The 23,992-nt window shown below is 40.7% G+C and overlaps 1 protein-coding gene across 3 annotated transcripts in view; it reads right to left on the minus strand.

Moving 5' to 3' along the window:
• Positions 1-1,013: 1,013 nt before the first annotated feature.
• Positions 1,014-23,992, minus strand: part of CCDC25 (coiled-coil domain containing 25) — a 40,622-nt gene continuing 17,643 nt past the window's right edge. For all 3 annotated transcript variants that reach the window (XM_045461284.1, XM_045461300.1, XM_045461291.1), the window contains 5 exons: positions 20,704-20,779; positions 17,032-17,135; positions 16,384-16,586; positions 8,993-9,038; positions 1,014-4,343 (listed from right to left, as the gene is read on the minus strand). In XM_045461284.1, coding sequence (XP_045317240.1) covers positions 4,314-4,343; positions 8,993-9,038; positions 16,384-16,586; positions 17,032-17,135; positions 20,704-20,779 — 459 coding nt within the window. In that variant the 3' untranslated portion in view covers positions 1,014-4,313. The remainder of the gene's footprint in view (positions 4,344-8,992; positions 9,039-16,383; positions 16,587-17,031; positions 17,136-20,703; positions 20,780-23,992) is intronic.

Raw genomic sequence — 23,992 nt, forward strand, 5'->3', positions numbered from 1 at the left:
TAGATTCTAATGATCAACCATGGTTAACACACAGTGTCAGATAAGCATTTGTGTTTTCAGTGTACCCTCAACTCTAACAGGGGTACGCACTCATCTCTATGTTTTTTTGTATTAAAATTCTGGTTTCGACCTATCTTTCCCATATGGGTTAATTTACTCAAAAACTTAAACCTCTTGGGGCGCCTGGGTGGCTCAGTCGGTTAAGCAACCAACTTTGGCTCAGGTCATGATCTCGCGGTTCTGGGAGTTCAAGCCCTACATTGGGCTGTGCTCAGAGCCTGGAGCCTGCTTTGTTCGGATTCTAAATTCTCTCTCTCTCTGCCCTTCCCCTACTCATGCTCTCCCAAAAGTAAACATTAAAAAAAAGTAAAAACCTTAAAACTCCAGAATTCTCATAGTGAAGGAGGTGAAAACCAAATGGATGTGGGTATTGCCCCGACCAGTGAGAAACAGAACTCAAATGTCTTCTAATAATCATTTAAGAATTCCAATATGCTTTTGCAGCTGGGAGAGAAACTTGAATGTTTCTGTGGCTCCCTCTACCCCCATACCTGCCTGCAAACGCACTCAGTTACAGAATAAGCACTGCCACAGAAGGGGTGCAGCTGTCAACAACGCTGGTCTGGACCACTCCACTCCTCAAGGGTATCATTCCACCAAGTCTTCACATTTGTAGCCTCGTCCTGGTCAAAATCTCAGCAGACCCCTAGGATTTGTGGCAGGTGGGGTATCAAGTCGTGAACTTCAAATACCAGAGCTCAAGTATCATGGCCCTTGAGCTCCAGGCTTTTGACTTCTCTTCCTGGAATCTCTTCCCGGATTCCTAGGCAATCTTCCCTTCACCCTAGTTTGTTCTTTTCCTCCCACTAAGAAGCAAAACCGTTTGAAGGGCATCATTTCAGGCAGCCAGGAACCTCCCCGTTCCTACTGGCCTAAAATAAGCATGCAGAGCCCATCAGTGAGCCTGAGGCTTGGAGGAGCAAAGTGAAAAGTAAAATCCCCTACACACTTGGTTCTACTCAAACTATAAGCTTTTATTGAATTTTACATATCATTCATCTGGGACATGATGACTATGCAGCTGGCATCTTCTCGTTCGTGAAATGATACAGCGCACATAAAGTCTCTTGCCCCGTGCCGGGCCCACATGTGCCGAGTAGAGAGCTGTCACGGAGTGAAACTCGAATGTGAGTCTGCCTGGGCACTGGCAGTGGCTTCCTCATCTCTGAGCTGTCACACTCGCTGGAGTTACACGGGTCAAGGCTGACAGCTTGGAATTTAAGTTTCTCATTTTACACTTCTGATTTTATTAAGTTACAGACTGTTTCATAGTCTACTTTAACATCAGAAGGTTGCCCACCGACTTTACTGTACTCATGTTGAGTATGGGATTTGTTATTCACCAGGCTACACTTCCAATCAAACACAGAAAGAGCAGGCTTTGGCATCACAGCTTAGGAAGAACTGGAGAAGTGTTCTATTTCCCTACCCTGTGCAGTTTTCCCCATAACCTGTTCTATGAGAACAAGGATTTCCCCTCTCAGATGCAAACGTGGAGGGAGAGCACTGGCTCCGAGCTGGAGGCTAGGGCTAAATTCTCTCCACTCCTCTGCGTACTCCTGACGCCTTCCTTCCTGAGTGGGGAAACCTTGGCACTGAACGGTTAAAAGGCTCACCCAAACCCGTGCTTCAAGACAGAGTCATAAACAATACAACACAATAAACGTGAGCTACCGATGGGGCTCAGCTAACGCTTATTGCCTATTCTGCTAATGTCAAAGCCTTCCGTGCTTTGGGAAGTTTCCAAATACGTGTTCCTGCACAGGAACTGTGACAGAGCTCCCCTGCCAGAAGATCGTGAGCCCAGGTCAACAAAGGTGGATAAGAAACAAATTCTTTAGCTGTAAGAGTAAGACAGAGCAGAGTTTGTGAAGTAAATTCAATAATGTGAACCTCACCCACAGGCAGGTGAGTGGGGAAATGAGACAGTTAATAAGAGAAGCCCTCAGGAGGCACGGATTTGATCAAGGGCACAGCTTATAAAAGTAAGGATTGGGAATTTTCCTATAGGAAGTTTAGGAAACATGCCAATAGCAAGAAATGAGATGGCTCCAGTGCCAGAATTTTGACCTGTTGTCACTGAACCAGTGTCCTCAAGAGAAAATGTCCTTCTTGTTGTTGTTGTTTTTTCCTGGGATCCTGGGTGCTGGGGAAAAGACTGCCCAACACACACAGGCAGGGAGCTAGGAATCCAACTTGGAGAATTCAGAGAGGCCTTGACGTTGTAAACCAGCATGGGGAGAATTAGGACATGTTTGAAATTCGGACCCCAGGATCTCTCACACTGCACTCAAAATAGAGGTCTGCTTCAAAAGTCCTACCTACACCTGTTGTGACGTGGGGTACAGAGGAGTCCTTCGGAAGTGGTGGCAGGGTGAGGTGACGCAGGTGGGGCTAGAGGCAAGATGTCCCCGTTTTCGGTGTTTGCTGCAGCATGAAAGACGTGCCTCCGTACCGGGCAGGGCGGCCAGCTCACTGAAGAGGTACCGCTATCAGCTCACACTCAATCCAGAGAGGGTTTGGGGAAGGTCATGCACTTTGGCCCAGCGGGCATCTGGTGTGGGTGCGAGATGCATGTGACAGTGGGGGAGGAAGAAGATACCCCTCTAGAACCTGCCATGTTGAGTCTCAGATGGATGAGGGTATTTTTTTTTAGAGCCAGATCATCCCCCAAACCAGCTTGGGGATGGGGATAATGAGCAGATTCTAAGAATTCATGTATCAATGTCCTTCCAAATAAAAAATGATTCTTTATTATTACATTTTTAAAATCACAGAACCCCAGGGTGAATATTATTACACACACACACACACACACACACACACACACACACACACACACGATCATTAATTTCTGGAGTCATTTCCCATACCCCCTCTCAAAAATCTGGCTGAGCTATGCCTCAGGGAAATTTTCCAGTTTCCAACTCCACACACCAATTTGGGATAAATAGAAACACTGAAGTCTTTTGGTTTTACCCATAGTTCCAAAGTGCTATTATAGGTAGAGTATTTGTTGGAGGAGATAATTTTTGCTGGGTTAGAATACAGTGAAGAATAAAAGAAGTTGCGTGTAGAGCTCTGGGTGTGGTTAAAATGTGAATCTGCATGCCTCCTGACCTGCAGGCTTTATTCTCTTCCCCTTTCATGGTTTTGTTTTGTCTCTTCCTACAGGGACTGCAATAAAAATAGGTCTTCTATTTGGATTCACACTGGAGAGGAGGTGGTTCAGATGAGCAGTCTTGTTACATATTAAGTTACTGGGTCTACAATTGAGAAATCTGAACTCTGGGGTTACAAATCAAAATAAATATTATTTCAAGGTAAATAAACAAATTACTTGGCTGGCTCATGAAATGCTTAATTTTTTTTCCTAAAATCATAACCACAACACGGACTTTTGTTTTAGGCTGCAACCCAAGACAAAAATCAGGTAACCTACATCTTCAAAAGGACGCAGAGCATGCCTTCCGGTTTCTCCCCTCAGTGCTGAGAAATGGCTCCAGAGCCTGGAAGTCGTCAGGCACGTGGCTTGGGTTACTGGCGTTCAGGTAAACACTGCCACACGCCCAACCTTGATGAACACTGACTACTTCTCTAAGTACGATGGTACCTGGGGGGGAGGCCCTCGCTCAGAGAAAGGATGCAGAAGGGAGAAGTTAGGACAAGCTGGGAGCTGAGGACAACTCCGCTAAGAGACTCAGGTGACACAATGGAACGGGAATACTGAAGCCAGCAACCTTCTGAAAATATCACCACCACCATCAAAACCCATAAGCTTTTTTTTTCTAGTCAGGAAATCAAGGCTGAGGGGAACATTCGCATATACTGCTCACTAATACATTCTTCTTAACAGAAGTGAAGCTATTTTAAGAACATGAAAAGCTTTTCAAGACATCTGTTTTCAGGGACAGAGCACAGTAACAAATACTTTTCAGAGCTGGTTCATTCTAAAGTCTATCCCAGGAACAAGGGCAGCCAACTTTCATGAGGTACTAAGACATGTTCTGGCAAAAATATTTTCACTTTCCTAAAGTTATATGCTATTTTCAAGTCCAAATATATTATAAATATCTGATCCTTTTCTGTTGGCAAAAAAGGAAACACTTTTTTTTTTAAACTCTGAAGTTGGTAATATTTGTGTAGAATGAAGGTAGAATTTTACTCATTTTTTTATAACTCAGAACACAGATGAAATCAAAACGTCTGCAACTGTCCCTAAATTCACATCTTTAAAAGGTCCTTTCCTCCATTTACATGAATTCATCTGAATCATTGCCGTCCTGTAGGAAAGAGAAAAGGGACACTGTGAAAGCCTTCAAAATAAATAACTCCGTTTAAAAAATGTACACAATTAGTCTTAAGTAATAAGCTTCCTCATGCGTAACTGCAGCGGTCAGAAAGTAAAAAGTAAAATCACTAAATTCACTCGAATTCTCTATCTGAAAGTAGGAGTTGTTTAAAAGAGCTGGATTCTCTAAGTTGTCAATAATATAGTGACAAGTGACCAGCGGTTTCCAAAGTATGAAGTAAGGCTCAACTGACCTCGTATAGGATGTAATAAGTGTGACGGGAAGAAAACGTAATTGCTCCTTCAACAAATACACCAAGATAGGAATCCAAACAGATCTTGCCTCAAACCTTCTGCCCATGATACTGCCAGTATGCAAACCCTTCTTTGGTCTACATGCCATTATTTTGAGCCTCAAGGTTATCACAAGATGTTTTTTGTTTTTTTTTTTTTCTAAATAGGAAAAGTGATTAGGAAGCCACAGGCTAGATACCAAGTTAGTTAGCCTGCCAAGTTATTGACTAAACACCCGACATGATGGTATATAGTATAAAGGCACTGATTTTATTGTGTGGCTTATACACGAGTCCTGAAGGCCAAGTACAAAAGAGTGCCAGACTCCACTTTGAGCTACCGCATGCCCTGAACACTGCTCCGGGTGCCAACGTTTACTAATAGTGTAAGTTTGGGACATTTGCTTGAAAATGTCTCAACCTGAACATATCAATTGTTGCAGCTTCTCTTTCCCATTGCTTGATACCCGAGCTGTTAGAGAACAGAAGGGGGCTCAGGCTTACAGGTGTATATGTTTTTCACCTTCTTAATAGCTCTTATGAAAGGTGGGTAAGGAAACAGGAGATATAGGCAGGAAACAATGGTCTGAAGTCTGGTTTGATCTCCGGTTTCATTCAGTAGTTTCCTCTGTGCTTTTCTTCAATTAGCACAATGCACCCAGGCCACAGTAAAAATGTCTTAGATAACTGTACCCAGAGAAAACTCCTGTTGGTACTCTATGCCAGAACCAGAACTGTGACTGCTCTAGAGTCTGACGCTGAAATCACAGCATTACAGATGTTCAGAGAGTCACCATCTATCTCGAAGGTCAGCATTAGATCTGGAACACTGAGGAGGAAAAATGCTCTAAGATAATCTGGGTTGGTGACAATGAAAGTGTGTCACTCTCTATAAAGGCCGGGAGTCAGATCTGCAGAATTCCGATGTGTCTGCAGATCTGTATCTGGGGATTACAGTAACTTTTAAATATATGTCTGAGACCAAGACTTTATTTGGACAATTTTTACATTTAAGATTCCCTTTAAGAATCAATATGTTTTTCCTTTTTTTTTTTTTTTAAAGTTTATCTATTTTGAGAGAGAGCAAGCATGTGGCAAGTGTGAGTGGGGGAGGGGCAGAGAGAGAATCCCAAGCAGGCCCCATGCTGCCAGCGGCCAGCACAGAGCCCAACTCGGGGCTCGATCTCACAAATCGTGAGATAATGACCTAAGCTAAAATCAAGAGTCAGATACTTAACCAACGAGCCACCCAGGCGCCCCAATATGTTTTTCAATGTAGCAAAATAGGTATCCTGTCATCCACCTATAAAGTGATAAGCAAATAAAACTGAATTGAAAGTTAACTGTTTATTGGCACCAAATTTAGAAAGGCTAGGTAGAAATTACAGATTGAAAAGAATTATTCTAAATAGAACAAAAGCTCAAAATTAAAACCAACTTCAGAGTGGAAGACTAATATTTTTCCTGATAAATTTATATGAGCTTAATTAAAAATCAAGTCCTATGAGCGCCTGGCTGGCTCAGTTGGCTGAGCGTCTGACTCTTGATTTCAGCTCAGGTCATGATCCCAGAGTCGTGAGATCAAACTCAGCAATGGGCTCTGCACTGAGCATGGTTCTTGCTTAAGATTCTCTCTTCCTCTCTCCCTTTCCCTTTGCCCTCTCCCCAGCTCGTGCTCTCTCTCTCAAAAAAAGAAAAAAAAAAAATCAAGTCCTATCTTATATAAACACTAGGCTTTAACTGAAAATCAACTGAGTGTGCAGCCAAATTAGATCATAAAAGGTCTGTAATCCCCTCAACAGCAGAAAGTTACAAGGAGAATTAAAACCTATTCTTTTGAAGTCTGGGGGAAAGCTGTAAGAGTCCTTCCACTGCAAGAGAGAATAAAAATACCCAGTGCAAAAACTTCCTTGGAAATGTGAATCTGATTGAAACCTGGAACTCAGGGACAGAGGAACAAGCAACAGAGGGAAGGGGAAAGGTAGAAGAGTTCGTGATCCTTTGTTCTACAAATCTGACTTGCTAATCCTGGAACTTTTAACATCTGTCACTAATCAGATCACGTGTGTGTGTGTATGGATATATGTATGTATATTTGTCTGTGTGTATTAATTCCAGAACGCTCAAACTTTAAAAATCAACAATGATGGAAATGAAAATGTCTGATGTCGTACATAACATTATATAGGTGCCAGATTTCTGCTGGCGTAGTCTCTAAATAACAGAACATTTTGATAAACAACAATAAGCACAAAATAAAGACATTAGATTTAGGGTACGTTAAAGACTTGTTTGACTATTAAGCTGTTTTAAGAGTTCCAAGAAATCTAAGAGTAGTTTCCAGAAGCGATTAAATACATCTCATCGTCATTAATCCTGATACTGTGTGGGAAAAGAGCAACTAAGGACTCTATCAGTAAGAAATAACAATGACTGGGGTGCCTGGGTGGCTCAGTTGGTTAAGTGTCCAACTCTTGATTTTGGCTCAGGTCCTGATCTCACGATTCTGAAATAGAGCCCCACATCGGGCTCCATGCTGGTGCATGAAGCCTGCTTAAGATTCTCTCTCCCTCTTCCTCCTTCCCTCCCCCGCTCATGCAATCTCTCTCTCTCTCAAAAAATAATAAAAAATAAAAAATAACAATGACCATTTATATTCATAGACTAAGGAAGAACTTTCATATATATATCCTTGTTTAAATTTTAGTGCAGACCCATGAAGTAACAGGTCTCTTCCACTGCTGATGAAATCTCCCTCAGAGAGGTTACATCACTTCATTAGGCTTATCCAATTAGTAAATGACAGTTTAAGGCTCTAAACTTCAAATTCAAGGTTGTATTTAATTACATAATGCTACCCTGGAATGTTTCAGAATAAAGTACAAAGCTACATCTCTGACTCACAAAGAAGCCTCATAAATTTAGTTCTTCACAGAGACATGAATAAGAATATTGTTCTTACTCATTTTTAGAAGGACATCCAGATATGAACAAGGTGTAAAGTCCTACTAACAATTCCAATTTATGAACTAAATATGGGGTTTGACTAGATGACCTTTAAGGGATCTTACATTCTATTAATTATTTCTAAGCATCTGAAGCAATACTGCTTAACAGTATTTTCTGTGATGATGGAAATGTTCTATTTCTGCACCATCCAATATGGTAACCACTAGCCATATGTGGCTAGTATGACTGAGGAACTGAGTTTTTAAATTAAATTAAATTTTAATTAAATTTAAATAGCCACATGTAATTAGTGCCTAGTATCCTACACAACACAGATCTAAAGCATATATAGTTGATCCTTGAAAAACATGGTTTTGAACCACACAGGTCCACTTTTACAGATCTTTTTCAATAAATACAGTACAGCACTGTAAATGTATAAACTTTTTCTTATGATCTTATATTCTTGTCTCTAGCTTCCTTTATTGTATGAATACAGTACATAATATGTATAACATAAGATATGCGTTAATTGGGGCACCTGGGTGGCTCAGTCAGTTAAGCATCCAACTCTTGATTTCGGCTCAGGTCACGAACTCTTGGTGTGTGAGCTCAAGCCCCGCATTGGGCTCTGCACTGACAGTGTGGAGCCTGCTGGGGATATTCTCTCTCTCTCTGCCCCTCCCTTGCTCACTCATGCTCCCTCTTTCTCTCTCTCAAAAATAAATAAACTAAAAAAAAAAAGGGGGCATGTGTTAAATTGACTGTTTATGTTACGGGTAAAGCTTGTGGTCAATAGTAGGCTACCAGTAGTTAAGTTCTGGGAGAGTCAAAAGTTATATGCAGATTTTCAACCGCGTAAGGGGTTGGGGTACCTAACCCCATATTGTTCAAGGGTCAACTGTATTTGTAAACTACACTATAAAATACGCAATATAGCAAATATATCCACCCAGTTTCAATCTTCTGCAGACTGTTAAGTGATAGCTAAATTGTGCTATCGCCAGTCACTGGAAAATAAATTCGGGGAAGATAGTACTCATGGACAAGAAGTCTCTGACATAGTTCTAAGAAAATAATTAGGTGCTGATGCTAAGAAGATTCTTTCAGTACTGTAATATGGATCATCACTGCTTTTTATCTTAGGAAGTACTATCAGACCACACTTCACAACAACGTACAACAATCTCTTTCCATGAGGTGACCTACTTTAAAAACACATGAGCGAGTCCACAGGGAAGGAGGGGCGATGCCTCATAGAATCCACTTGAGTGTACAATGGTTACCAAATCATGTCAAGCCATCAGCAACACACGAGTCAGTATTGGCTAGTAACTCAATTATTAAAAACTCTTAATTATTTTAAGGCACAACATTAGAGCAAATAACTTGAACATACCTGATTTGAAGACATATTCTCAACTTTCATTAGCGACGAATAGCTCCTAGAAGAAGAAACACACATTTGCAATCAGGTTATCCAGCCAACAAGTATTTCATGAACATCTACCATGCATCCAGCACTGTTGAGGGTCTTTTTCGAAGAAAATATAATCACTGCCCTCAAGGAGAGTGCAACAGAAAAGAGGCAGAGATCTCTGAACAGTAAATAAGATGTGCCCAGTGCTTTATAGTTTACAAAGTGCTTCCTCAGACTCATGTCATCTCCACAATGACTGGGAGGTAGGTGGCATTATTCAGATGAGGAAATCCATCTACAGCCAAGAGCAGATCGGATTCCTAGTCAGGGCATACTGCCCAGGTCGCAGATGCTACAGGAATTCAAGCGGAAATGCATCAGCGTGGGCAGGGCTGCTGGGGCCCTCTCCTCAGATGAGGCAGAACCCAAAGGGAGCCTAATAAATATGTGGGATCAGTGAGGGAGGCAGACGCAGAGAATGGTAGGGGCAAAGACAAAGAGTTGGTGTTTATAATGACATTTCAAACCAATTCAAGTGGAGTCTGAAGGCCAAGTAGGGAATTAGGCTGGATGTGTAGGGCCCAATTATGTTGTCCTAATTGAGTGAGTTAACACAATGTGAACAGCAAGAAGCCACAATATAAGACGGGAGTAGAGAAGAGACATAAGAGATTCAACAAGCATTTAGTAAATATCCGTGATGTATAAAGCCCTATGCTAAGCCTGGGTGGAGGACAGGACAGGAAGAAAACAGAAAATGATGAATAAGCCAAAGCCTTGCCCCCAAAGAGCTTACCAGGAAGGGAGATAAGGCCTATTCAAGCCATAGCTATACAAAAAGTTCAATTAAAAATACACAAAGAGACAAAGGAAAATGAGACCACATAATACCAGTGTTTTAAAGGGTAATCTGTAGTAGACAGAAGAGAGGGAGAAGGGAAATAAAGGCAAGGAGATTAGTTAATAATAACAGTATTTACCATTTACCAAGTATTCTTTATTTGCTAGAATCTGCGTTATATGCTTCAAAAATTACTGCTAACCCCAACCACCTTATAAGGCAATTGATAGTACTATGCCTACTGAATACCCTATGATTTCACTCATATGGAATTTAAGAAACAAAACAAATGAACATATGGAAGGGGGGTAAAAAACAGAGAGAAGGAAACAAACCACGAGAGATGATTAAATATGGAGAACAAACAGGGTTGCTGGAGGGAGGTGGGTGAGGGATGGGCTAAATGGGTGATGGGTACTAAAGACGGCACTTGTGATGAACAATGGGTATTGTATTTAAGGGATGAATCACTAAATTCTACTCCTGAAACCAAAATTGCACTACATGTTAACTGGAATTTAAAATTTTGAAATGAAAAAAAAAAAAAAAAAAATGAACATACAGGAGGCAGAGTCAGGGAAGTTAAGGAAGCTGTCCAAAGTCTCCCAGCTAACCAACTAGTGGAGAAGCAGGCTTTTGCACCCACATCAGACTCCTGAGCTCACACTCTTGCCATCATGCTCCAGGCTGCTGCAACGTCCCCACCTGAGGACACGAGTCCATGCTGTTAGCAGCTGTCCTGGTTAAGAAGGGATAAAGCTCAGAGAATCAAGGATGACATCAAGGTTTCTAGCTTGGGCAATTTGAAGAAAGTAACGCCACAGCTGAGAGATATCCAAGTAGATGTGAACTGTAGAAACTGAAAACTGAGAACTGGAGAGAAGAAATGTCACAGTTAGAGACAACCATCTGGGAGATAACTGGAGACAGATCAGGTGAAGGATGTCAGACAAAGTGGTGTCTGGAAGAAATAAATAGGTGAGATCCATACACTACATGAAAGGCATGCCGAGAAAAGAGTGGGCAGGGCAGGAAATCTCAATCATGGCTGCACTGTTAAACCACCTGTGGAGGTTAAAATGACGATGAGTACTCACAAGCCAGGTTCCAGAACCAATGGGTCTGAGGGCCCCTCCTCCGAGCTCCATCCCACCCATCCAATGGCCTGACACTTTTTTGGGTACCTCGAAGGTATTTTCAGATTCATATGTCCCTGTGCAACTCATGGTCACCCCACTACCAAAAAGTTTCGTTCTTTTCCAGGACTCCCTAGCTCAAAGAACTGTATCACTATCCATTCCATTTCATAGACCAGAAACCCAGGAGCTATTCTTTTTCTCTGCCTCCCACACCCTCAATCTGAACTATCTTCAAATCTTGTGATTTTATCTACAAAGTTACTTCTCCCTGGTCCACTTCTCTCCACCTCCACATCACCACCCTATTTCAAGCTACCAACATCTGTCGTGTGGACAACTGCACGAGCTTGCTAGCTGGCCTCGCCACACCTACCTGGTTCCCTTCCCAATCTGGTCAGCAAAGCAAGATTTCCAAAACATAAACCTTTATCATACTTGGGTTCAAATTTCAATCTTCTAGGCTCCCAATTTTGAAAAATCTCTATCTCAGGTGGCCACAGTCCCTATTTTTTCTTTTCTGATTTGTTACTCACTTAGCCTCTGTTAGCTACATTTCTCCATTATTTATTTCTTCTGGCTTCAATATCCACATGGTGGAACCTGGTCTTGATGTTAATAGTGTTTGTCACACTACCACAAAGGCCAAATAAGTGAACACAAGACTGAAATGGAGTAGGTAAGCTTTTACTTGGATGTGACAACAAGTTCAGCTATGGAGATGAAACCACACTACTGGACACACTGAAGACAGCCATGGATACTCTTCCCTAGTATATGCCAATAAATGATGGTGTCTACTGGGAGACTCCCAGGTAACCTGCTTAAAGGTTTTCTCCAAATGCCTGCTCACTAAAACCAAAGGTAGACCGAGTAGAAGCTGTTCTCCTTCTCTCACTCTCCAAGCCAAGGTCACTTCTAAGACTCCAACTACTTTGAAAACCTGTGTGAAGTCTCTCCTGTTATTTTCTCTTACGCTATGTATGGCTTATAAGGTAGCAGTCATGGAAAGAAAATAACATGTGAGGATTCCTCCCTACACCTAACTCTATGCAGAGAATCTCTAAACCAGAACCCCATTAGATCCTAGCCTGACAGGGCATGTGTGAGCTACAAAAACTGTCTAAGGAGCTAACGAATAAGGTGGTGAGAATTAACACACAAAGTCTAAGGAAGGGGAATTTTTACAAAATGGTTAACAGAGGGTGTTAATATACCACCCTCCCAACAACCCAAATATTTCTAAAACCTACCTGAAAGGATGGTCTTTATGGAGACTTATGTACATTACCAGATCATTACAATTTCTGCACACTGAGGACAAGGAGTAAAGGGCTCCATCTACAAGAACAAGATGGAGTTGTCTCCAGGGGCTACTGTTGTGCCTCTGAAAAGGAAGTCAGTGCCTTCTGTGTGGTAGGCTTTGCCTTGTTCACTGCTGAGCTGAAGGCTGATGGATAAGATCCTGCCTAGAGCTCAAAGAACTTGGGACAATGCAATGGCAATTTGATCCACTTTTTTCCATTGCCATTCTTGTTCAAAAAGCTGAGAGGGTAAAGGAGACCAGAGTCTAAATAATGGTTTCAGAATTGGAAGGAAGCTGAAGATCTGTGGATGTGAGGCTGTTGAGTGTTTCTTCACTGAAACCATCTGGAAGCACTGGGGATAGCTTCCAAGATAAGAATAGCTTCCTAGCTTCTCTGTAGAATCCCCTGCAGATTCAAAAGTCAATTTCTTAAGCAATCAGAGCAACTAAAGTGGACATTCCCCACCAGATGTTCCAAATAAAAGAACCAACTGCTGGTGAAACTTAATAAAATTTGCGCTGTCAGAAAGCCAAGAGAAAGACTTTGGAATGAGAGGCTTCTGTAGGCACAGCATTTGACCTCTCAGGTGGAAGAGTCAAAGACCAAAATTAAAGTGACGTACGAAGCCCTACGGATGTGAGAAAAGATTCTAAAACAGCTCAGAAGCGCGGAGCTCGCTGCTGGGATCTTGCCAAAGCTGCGGAACACGGCACCCAGACGGCAGCGGTGAGCCTGCGAAGCCAACACGTGCTAGGTCACCGCGTCGGTCCCCAGCCCCGCAGCTCTGCCCCGCGTCCTGCTACCTTCGGCAGCTTGTGAAAGCAAGTCAGTTTTGTGGCGTCGGTTTCACAGAAATGAACACCAAAAAAGTGGGGTCTTTTGGTTTCCTGAGATCCGTGAAAGTGTATTAAAAAGAAAGCGGTAGGGACGAAGTAGAAAAACACGGAATAGAAAAGTGATTTTTCCATTTATTCCACTTACATTTTCCTTTTGATATATATGTTACCAGAGTGATAAGAGGATAAAAATTTGTGTCTGAGAAAACAAATGGAAAAAATACAAGTGACTAGGGACAGCTTAGAAAATAGGACTGATTAGGAGCACCTGGGTGGCTCAGTTGGTTAAGTGTCGAACTCTTGATTTTGGCTCAGGTCATGATCCCATGGTTGGTGGGATCAAGCCCCACATCTGGCTCTGTGGGGATTCTCTCTCTTTCCCTCTCTCTCTCTGCCCCTCCCCTGCTCACACGTGTGCTCTCTCTCAAATAAATAAATCAACATTTTTTAAAAAAGAAAGAAAATGGGACTGATTAAATTTGCTCTTGAAGCAAAAATTTCATTCAATAACAATGAGAATTTTCCCCCTCAGCTTATTTAAATGTTTTGTGTTGTTGAAACAATAAAAGAAAATTTGAGATATGAACATTGTGTTTTAATTTAAACTAGTAAAATCAAACATACAAAATTCCCTAAATTTTACTAGTACACAGCTTAATTTGAAACAAAAATGTAATGTATTTTTAGATAAATTGCCATAAGTTGCTTGATTTACAGTAAAATTTTACTTTAATACTGAATAGACTGAACGAGGCAGAAAAGTGTGGTAATATTGTGTACGAACTTGAGAATCAGATTAGTTATGTGACTTTGCGTGAGTTACTTACCTGCCTTTTAGGTTCAGTTTGCTCTTCTAGAAAACACCAATAACAATATTTGACTTACATGACTATTGTTAGGATTAAATAAGATCACGCAGCTAAACCCAGTACAGTGTTTGGAAGATGACAAGTGTCCAAAAATGTTAGCTATTCTTAAGTTTTTAAGGTTTTTAAAAAAACTATTATTATTTTTTATTTTAGAGAGAATGTGTGTGTGCAAGCAGGGCAGAGAGAGGGAGAGACAGGGAGAAAGAGGGATAGGGAGAGAGAGGGAGAGAGAGGGAGAGGGGGAGAGAGGGAGGGGGGGAGGGAGAGAGGATCTTAAGCAGGCTCCACGCTTAGCATGGAGCCAGACACAGGGCTTGATCCCACCACCCTGGAATCATGATCAGAGCTGAAACCAAGAATTGGACGCTCAAGTGACTGAGCCACCCAGGTGCCCCTCTTATTAAGTTTTCAAGTACATTAAGTGATATTATTATGCCTAACATATTAGGTTTCTAAACAAAATTGTTAGGTTTGTAAAGGGCACAAGAAGGCATGTTTTCGATCTTTCCTCCACTCCACACTAAAAACAAAAATGAGTAAGCTACTCTCAATCCCACACTGCTCAAAATTACACACATTTTACTGCACTGATCAAGTTGATAATTTTTCTTTCACTCACAACACAAAGCAGACTCACAATGTAGGTCAAAAGAAATCTGTGCATTTGTTTATCTCATGTTAGCAGATTATAACTCAAGATAACACTCTGGAGTTCTCCATTTGAATATTATATTTTAAATGAGGCCACTTATCCTGTTTTAGCAGAATCCCCAACAGGAATACACGCATGCAGATAACTAATACCAGTACTTGATCATAATACCTGCATTCTGACCCAACAATCTTTCTAATAATCCAGTGTATTCTATGGAAATCAAGTCAGCATGTGGCAAGACAGCTCATTTTGATCCTATGCCATTTCCAAAGGCAGAGCAATACATCTTTCCCAATTTCTTTTTGTTACATTTACACAAATGATATCTATGGAAAAATGTGGGAAAATCTAGAAATTCTATAAGTAGAAGTTGCAGGACTAGATTCCTTCTTCGACAAAGAAAACCTAAGAGCCTCCTCAGGTATAGCACAACATACCCAGTGGTAGGGAGAATAATGATCCTACTCAAAGATGTCTACATCCCAATATCCAGAACCTGCATATATGTAACTTCATATATGAAGTTTTGACGATGGAGGAAGGCGCCACAAGCCAAGGAATGTGGATGGCCTCTAGGAGCTGGAAGAGGAAACAGATTCTCCCCTAGAGTTCCAGGAAGGAACACAGCCCTGCTAACACCTTCCTTTTAGCCCAGTGAGAACCATGTTGGACTTCTAATGTATGGATAGGTGGAACTGTAAGATAATAAATCTATGTTGTTTGAAGACACTAAATTTGTGATAGTGTGTTACAGTAGCCACAGAAAACTAATACAGTCAGTATTCTTATACACTAGTATTTCAGGACCCAAATTGTATTTTAACTATAATTTATCATTTTACTTATTTTTATTTAAAAAAATTTTTTTGATTTATCAACCACCAGCTTTTTTATTTATACTATCATATATCTTTTTTTTTCTATTTTTTTAATACGAAATTTATTGTCAAATTGGTTTCCATACAACACCCAGTGCTCATCCCAATAGGTGCCCTCCTCAATGCCTATTACCTACCTTCCCCTCCCTCCCAGCACCCATCAACCCTCAGTTTATTCTCAGTTTTTAGGAGTCTCTTATGGTTTGGCTCCCTCCCTTTTTTTTTTCCTTCCTCTCCCCCTTGGTCTTATGTTTTCATTTCACTTATTTTTAAAAATTTTTATTTTTTTAAGTAGGTTCCATGCCCAACGTGAAGACTGAACTCACAATCCTAAGAGAGAGTCACACACTCTACTGACTGAGCCAGCCAGGCGCCCCTCCTGTTTACTATTTTAAAATGGAGTGTTTTGCGATAGGCCTCATGACATTAATTACTTCAAACTTTCAAAATATTAACAAAAACGGTTCTAAAAACAGATTTTAGGCACTGGTCTTTGGAGCTAAGACAACCTTATTCAAATATCATACTAATTGATGTTAATCCGTTAATATAGCATATTTTCTTCTCCTGAAGATGCTTACAAACCAAACTCTAAAGATAACCTATGATAGTTTATCTAAGAATAAAACCAGCTATTTTATTTCACATGCTCTCATATCCTGCCCCTATAAAAGCATGTCATTTGACCAACGCATCTGCATAACTACCTTTTTCTAAGCTGTTTAAGGCCCTGAGCTTGTCCTATGTCCCTCTCTCCACCAGTATATACTTCCTTCAGGTTGGTCCCTGGTGAAAATCAGCAGTGAGGAATCTCCAAGGTCAACACCAATACCATAGCTCAGACATACCTAAGTTCGTCCATTTCTCGCTTCTTCTTCATCTCTTCCTTCTCTCTCCTTTTCATTTCCTGAATTTGGGCTTTTTTCTCATTCCTCTCTTCTCGGTCTCTGCATTCCTTCTCTGCCGCTAGATCTGGAAACCGCTCCATTCTGGTCTTTTCTAATCGGTTCAGGATCTCATTCACTTTCTTCTCCACTGTCACAATTTTCACCTTTGAGAAAGGGGGGAACAAAACTGAAATCTTTTTTTTTTTCAAATTTTTTATTTTTTTAACATTTATTCATTTTTTTGAGAGAGGAGACAGAGTGTGAGCGGGGGACGGGCAGAGAGAGAGGGAGTCAGATTCTGAAGCAGGCTCCAGGCTCTGAGCTGTCATCACAGAATCCAACATGGGGCTTGAACCCATGAACTGCAAGATTGTGACCTGAGTCAAAGTTGGATACTTAAGTGACGGAGCCACCCAGGCACCCCCAAAACTGAAATCTTAATCATACGTTTTCCCCTCCAGAACAAAGGAATCGCTGTCTAGGGGCTGAGCAATGCAACTGAGAGGGACTTAGAAAACATACATCATGCTGAGCCTTTGACAATGAAAAGTGTTAGACAGAAAAGACCAGGACTCCACTCCGTGTCTTCTGGTGGCAAACAACACTTACATCCTTCTGCCTGTGAAAGCCTATCTGTCCCACATCCATGTCAGCTGTTTTCTTCAGGTTAGACCACGGTGTATACACCACATTCACATTGTTCATCTTGCAGCCTGCCAAGAGAGACTGTCTTCAACATGCGGGCAGGACACTAAGCAATGCGTTCCCTCACCCACTGGCAAATTACCAAAATCCAACAGAGGAAAAGGCTTCGCATAAATAGCCATCGAGTGATTCAAACCACAGAATGCTTTTTTTTTTTTTTAAACCCACCCACAAATGGCAAATGGCAAAGGTGAACAACACATTCAAGCAAAAGTATTAGGAAGGAAAGCAGGGACTTCTGAGACTCCCTAATATTGGATGCAAAGTTTATGATATGCATTTTTTTTTTTTTTTTTTTTACAGCGAAAAGGATCGAATAGGTTTCCTCAAAGGAGTCCTTGATCCAATAAAGGCTAAACAGCAAGATAAAGCAAAAGGCCAAGGTCTGGGACTTAAGGGACCTGCACCACCATGATTAGCTATGTCACTCAGGGAAAGTCCCCACAGCTCCCAGAATCCCATGTGAAACACGAGGAAACTGGACTGGTTCTGTAGAGGTGTTTTTTGTTTTGTTTTGTTTTTTTAATTTCTTTTAGCAGTGGCAACTCTGTTACCAAAGAAAACATATCAAAGTAATAAAAGCACAGATGCTTTGGAAGAGTGCAATGCATGCACTCTTGCTCAAGTGGAAGCATCAGACCAACCCAAATCACAAGATAGTCTACAACTGGTCTCCACTCAAGGTGTCAATGTCTTGAAAGACAAAGTAGTGCCTTTAGATAAAAAGAGACTAGAGACATGGTGAGGGACTATAACATATAATCCTGCATCAGAAAAAAAAAAAATGCTATAAAGGGACCATAGTGGGAGAATCGGAAAAACTTACATGTGGGCTGTGTATCAAATAACAGTATTCTATCCATGTTAAATTTCCTGAAATTTGATCACAGTAATACAGTCACTTAAAACAATGTCATTGCTCTTAGGACATGCTGAAGGGTTATAAGATCTATAATTTTCCTCCAAATGGTTCAGCTAAAAAAAAAAAAAAAAAAAAAAAGAAACCAAAAACCTAATAATTAGAGCATTATAGAGAGAAAGCAAATACATACAGAAAAATTGTTGAATCTAACTACAGGGTATACAAGAGTTATATTTTTCTTGTAACTTTCCTGTAGGTTTGAAATTTTTTTTTCAAAATTAAGATTTAAAAAAATCTCCATGTGCATGGTGCTAGGGGAGATCCAATATGGATGAGACAATGGGTCTTGCCTTCCAAAACTGAAGGAAGGCAGATAAGTACATAAATAACTATGATGAAAAACAGAACTTATCAAATGATATTGGAAAGGTATAGGTAGAATGCTGAAGTAGCTCAGAAAGGGCAGTGGTCACCCACACTGGAAGAAAGGAAAGGCTCCACGGGAGAGGTTAATACAGTCTAGTGGTTAAGACAGAAGACTTCAAAGACACTGTCTGACTTCAATGCAGCTACTGCCACACTTCAGAGCTCTGAGACCTTGGGCAGGTTCCTTAATTCCCTGAAGCTCAGCTCCCTCATCTACAGATGAAAATAATATGCATAACTCAGTAGGGTTGATGAATGAATTCATTTGTAATGTTCTTAGCACAGTGCCAGACATGTAATTAACATTCAACGGTAACTCTACTACCATTACTACAACTAATGGGTGGACCTTGAACCTTAGTTTGGCGCTAGACATGGGATGATTGACAAGGAAGACAAAACTGAGGGCAAAGGAGATAACATAAGCAAAGGCATACGGTAGGAAAACAGCAAATACGTGCTTTGGCTGGAGTGTGAAATAATTTGAAGGGAAACAAAGCCTGCCGTCAGATCAGAGATGCTTAACTTCCAGCTTAACAAGTCTGGACTCAATTGTACAGATAAGGCGAGGCGTGTCACAGGGAGTGTCGAAGCTTTTAGAAAGTTTAATCTAGCAAAAGATCCTAAACCGAATAAACTGGCTGACCAGATTCTATGATGACAAACAAGATTAACCCAACGCCCTCGGTTCTGAGGTCAAGCAGGGGGGAAAATATTTCAACTGCACCGCAACGGGAATGGAGTGTCCCTAGCAAACCCCGCAGGAGAACCCCTTCACTCCTTGGCGTCCTCTGCTGGGGACTCACAAGTGAAGTTCCTGGGCTTGGCTCTTTATTTTGCTAAGTGAGCTCTCACTGTGGAAGGCCAAAGAGCAGAGCGAAGTAAGGCAGTATTCTCTTCTGTTTTCTCTAGAACTGGTAAACTATAAAGAGATTACGAAGCAAGAGACTGGGCCCAGAATAAAGAGTCCAAAGATCCTTTAATAAAGTTACATCTGCTAGCCAGGGGCATGGAAAGGGGACAAGAACATGTGAAAGAGGTTGCAACACACAGAGAATAATGATTGTTTTAACTTTATTATTTTTACTTTAATAAAAGAAGCTCTTAACTGGAAATCTTAAGAAACCCTGTCCCACTCATAAAAATGGAATGTCCTAAAACTAACTGCAACTTAATGATTTACGGGGCTGAAAGTCAGTGGCTCTACAAGACCAGCCTTCTACTTTCTTTGGCTAGGTATCTGACCCATTAAAGCTGCCCAAGTTAGATTTAGGAAACGCAGTCTAAGCGATGGAGAAGGGATACACGGGTCAGCTCCTGTCCTGTAATCACCGACCCCTGGTACCTGCTCTCAGTCTGCCCTGTGCACTTATCCTCCACCCAAACCAGATTTCTTTCCAACCCTCTGGATCACCTCTGACCCTCACATCAAACCAAACTTACCTCTACTCTACCTAGGTCTATGTCCTACACACCAAAATCCAACCTCCTAACTAGCTTAATCATTCTTAGCAGCATACCATCTCCTTCCTGGCTCCCCTTTTTAACTCTCATTTCCTCCCCAAAAGTTGTCCTTCTTGACCTATACTGACTACTGACAGATTAAATCTACTACTGACAGTAGAAACAAAGAAGCACCAAGCCCAGAATTTCAGGCCTTACCTAAAACACTTAGAGCAATTGTTCTCAACCCTCTCTGCACATTATAATCTCCCGGAGAGCAGTGTAAAAATATGGATACTCCTGGATCACCCCAGACCAACCAAGGAAGATTCTCTGGGAGATAAAAAGATCAACAGACTCGATACCCTTACAATTCGCAGGGAGAAAGAAGTATTTAGGAGCAGAAGGAGAAAGAAAAAGTAGGAAACAGGGATGTAGAGACTTGAGCTCTAGAATCTAAGGACAAATGACAGAAATAAAGACATCACACAACATTAAAAATAAAACCATGAGACACATCTCTTGCTTAGCCATTAACCTCATTTCTGAAAGCCTTTCTACATAACCTCAAGGGTAGGCAGGTCTAGACAACTTTCTAGTCAAAGGAAGGAAGACAGGGTAGAAAGAGCCATGAAAGGGCCACCGTCATTAGAGGGGTGGGGAGATGGGTTTTTAGTTCTCTGATAGGTAGCAGAACTGCCACTTGAAAGGACAAAACAGGGGAAAGGCATACTACATATTATTCCTTTGATTCCAGCCAAAGTCCCCGACATATTCTTTGAAAGTATTTTACTTCAGACACAGAAATCGGTGTTAATTCTGAAAACACCTCTAAGAAAACTGACCTTGAATGCTATTGGCCTTCACAAGATGGGCACAGTCCATCAAGACTTCCTTTGGGATGTCTTCTATCTTTTCCCCCTGAAACAAAAATAAACCAGATGGTCGACTACCTTGTAACTGATCGATACTGGAGCACTTACAGGGTTTTAGTGCCTTACGAAGCACAATTTTATTAAAAGCAGAGACTCTTCACTATATCTCAGAACACTGAAAAATGAAGTCTATTATGGGAATGTTTGAGAGAAGGCAGTACAAGTAATACAGAAAATACTAACACTTAAGAAGTGAGGAAAAAGGGTATTGAAAACCCCCCACCACAATATTAACTATAATTATGCCTGAGTAACTTTCCCCTCTTTCTTGTTACTTTCTTCTCTTCATTCTTACTTCTGGAAACCGTGTAGGGAAATGGTGCCCTATTTTTGATAAGTGGAAGTCTTCTTTGCTGAGGTCCTTACGACCCTGCTCACAAAGAGACACCTCATAGTTTTGGCTGTCAAACATCTGGTAGGTCATCTATCAGCCTTCATTAGAAACTCAGCTCTTAGTGTGTTAGATACAACCATCCACCCTAAGGGAAAAATAATATTGACTCATTTTCTGTACAGATAATGTAACAAAGTCAAAGCTGAATAAGCAAAGCCATCCCAAAACAACAAAAATACTTCAGAGGCAAGAGCAATGGAATCACCTCAGTACTGGCTCCAACCAGGCATAGGACTAAAGAAGCACTTCTGTATGGGAACGAAATGTTCTTCCTACTAAATACTTGAGATTAATTTATACCATCATGTTTCTAAATTTGTTTTTGTTTGAAAATGGGGATCTCTCAAATACATAAATTGTGACCAAAAAATAAGTGATTTAAGTTTGCCATTACTTTAATGACCTATCTCAGGCTGTGCAATTCTCTGACCACTAAAATAAAGGATTCTGAATTTCACATCTTGATAACACAATGTCATTATTAAGAATATCAAACATTACACCAGGTTATAATATGATGCCTTCAGGGACTTCTAAAATACACAGAAGCAGACTGAGCCTACACTAAGTAAATCAAAATGAGTAATTAAAAAACAAAACAGCTACCATGTTTTAAGTACCCACGTGCCAGGCACTAAGTAAATAGCCATGTGAAATAGTTTACCTTCACTTTAGCAATGAAGAAATGAAGCTTAGCAAGGTTAAGTAACTGGGCCAAGGTCCCCTAAATCTAGTGACAGGACAGAGGTGAGACATGAACCCAGGGCTAAAGCCATGTTGTAGCAACTGAGCCCAGAGTAGGGTGCTTAAGAAATTCTCGTGGAAACGTACTTTCTTGGTCCTTGATGTCAGGCCACATCCTGATAGCCCTTCTTAATACCTGTGTCTGTCAGTATTCCTAAAGCAACCTCATCTTCCTGTTTTGCTACTTCTAATATAATATGAGCAGACTTAAAAAAAATCACTCAGCTTAGCATTATGAGTAAAGTCAGAGTAAACTCTGTGGAGAGTGTGAGATGCCCTCAATATGTAAATGTCAGAATGTAACTGTGGGCTTTGTGCCATCCATGTTAATGAGATTTGAGACTCTTCTATGGGTTTTCAAAAACCAAAGCAGCCTAGGAAAGAATACTGCTGAATATCTGCGATCTTCAAGGTCTGGATTGAATTCAACAACAAAATTAACACATACGATGCTTAGCATGTGCCAGGCATTATCCTAACTGCCTCAGTCATGCTAGCTCACTTAATCCTCAGTAACATAGGTACCGATTGCTCCCTTTTACAGATGAGAAGACGGGCACAGCTAGGTAACTTGCTCAAAGTCACACAGCCAGTAAGCAGCAGAGCCAGGATTCAAATCCAGCAGTCTGGATCCTGAACCACTCTAGTCTTATTCCATCACTAACACGTACTTGGTACCTATTAAGTTCAAAAGGCTACGCCGTTTACTACAGATCAACCATGTAAATGGTCCCTAAAAAGCATTTATTTTTACTGAGCACATTATGTGCTTCCAAAAGAAAGTGAAATTAAATTTCTTTTCACACAAGGAGAAACTGGTGGTAATGTCAACTTGGGACTACTGGTATTACTTCCATTTTCTGACACAGAGTCTAAAGGAAAAAAGTTTAATCTGAACCAAGTGTTAACTTGGTAATACCATACTTTATTTCCTCTAAACTTAAAGTAGTTCCAAAATGGCAAGAAGTTGCCAAGGAGAATCCAGAGTTTTGTTCCAGCACAGAGTTCACAATCTTCCTCTTTTCCTTTACAACACAGTTCTCAAAAATATCAACAGTACAAATAAAGATGGGGCACAATGTTTAACCTTGCTAGTAAATTAAGAAGTGAATATTATAACCATAATGAAATAGCATCTTGCATTTATTGAAAAATTGTCAAAAGGTTGCCATATTTTTTAAGTTATAAAATCCCAGGAAGGTCTGGAAAACCTGTATATATCAGGTAGCATTTTAAGCTAGCGCAATATTTTTAGAGGGCAATCTGGTCTTTGAAACATCTCCCAAATGCTTCTATCTTCTGGCTCAGTGATTCTACTTCTGAAAAAAAAATTTTTTTAATGTTTTTATTTTTGAGACAGAGAGAGACAGAGCATGAGCAGGGGAGGGGCAGAGAGAGAGGGAGACAGAGAATCCAAAGCAGGCTCCAGGCTCTGAGCTGTCAGCACACAGCCTGACGCAGGGCTCGAACTCACAGACTGTGAGATCATGACCTGAGCTGAAGTCGGATGCTTAACCGACTGAGCCACCCAGGCACCCCGAGAATTATTGTAAAAAAACCCAATTCAAAAAGAAAAACAGAAAGTGGTTCATAAAAAAAACTTCGCGTTGGGGATTCATGATGCTGAAAACTATAAACAACTTATATTCTGACAGGGGAGCCAGGTAACTGTGGCATATCAACTCAAAGCAGCCAGTCAAAACAATAAATATGAAAATAATACAGTAACATGAAAAAGTTTTCAAAACTTTCACATGAAAGAGTAATACAATCAACTAGGGGAATTAAAAATTGTAATAATATAATCAACAGGATGGAATATAAATGGAGACAAAAGAATTGGAGTGCATGGCATGACATCACTGAAAGGCATGGGGTAAAAAAAAAAAAAAAGCAGCTTACAAATAACTTTGGAAAACAGCATTTCAACTAGAAACTGTAAGGCAAAAAGACAAAAATAATTGCACATAAACGCATACTTTAGTTGATAAAGTTGTTTCGTATGGGGATAAAGCTTAACACATCTGAAACCATTTCCACATATAGTGGGAGTCAAAAAGC

The sequence above is a fragment of the Leopardus geoffroyi genome, chromosome B1 (genome assembly GCF_018350155.1).
Source record: "Leopardus geoffroyi isolate Oge1 chromosome B1, O.geoffroyi_Oge1_pat1.0, whole genome shotgun sequence".
Classification (NCBI taxonomy): Eukaryota; Metazoa; Chordata; class Mammalia; order Carnivora; family Felidae; genus Leopardus; species Leopardus geoffroyi.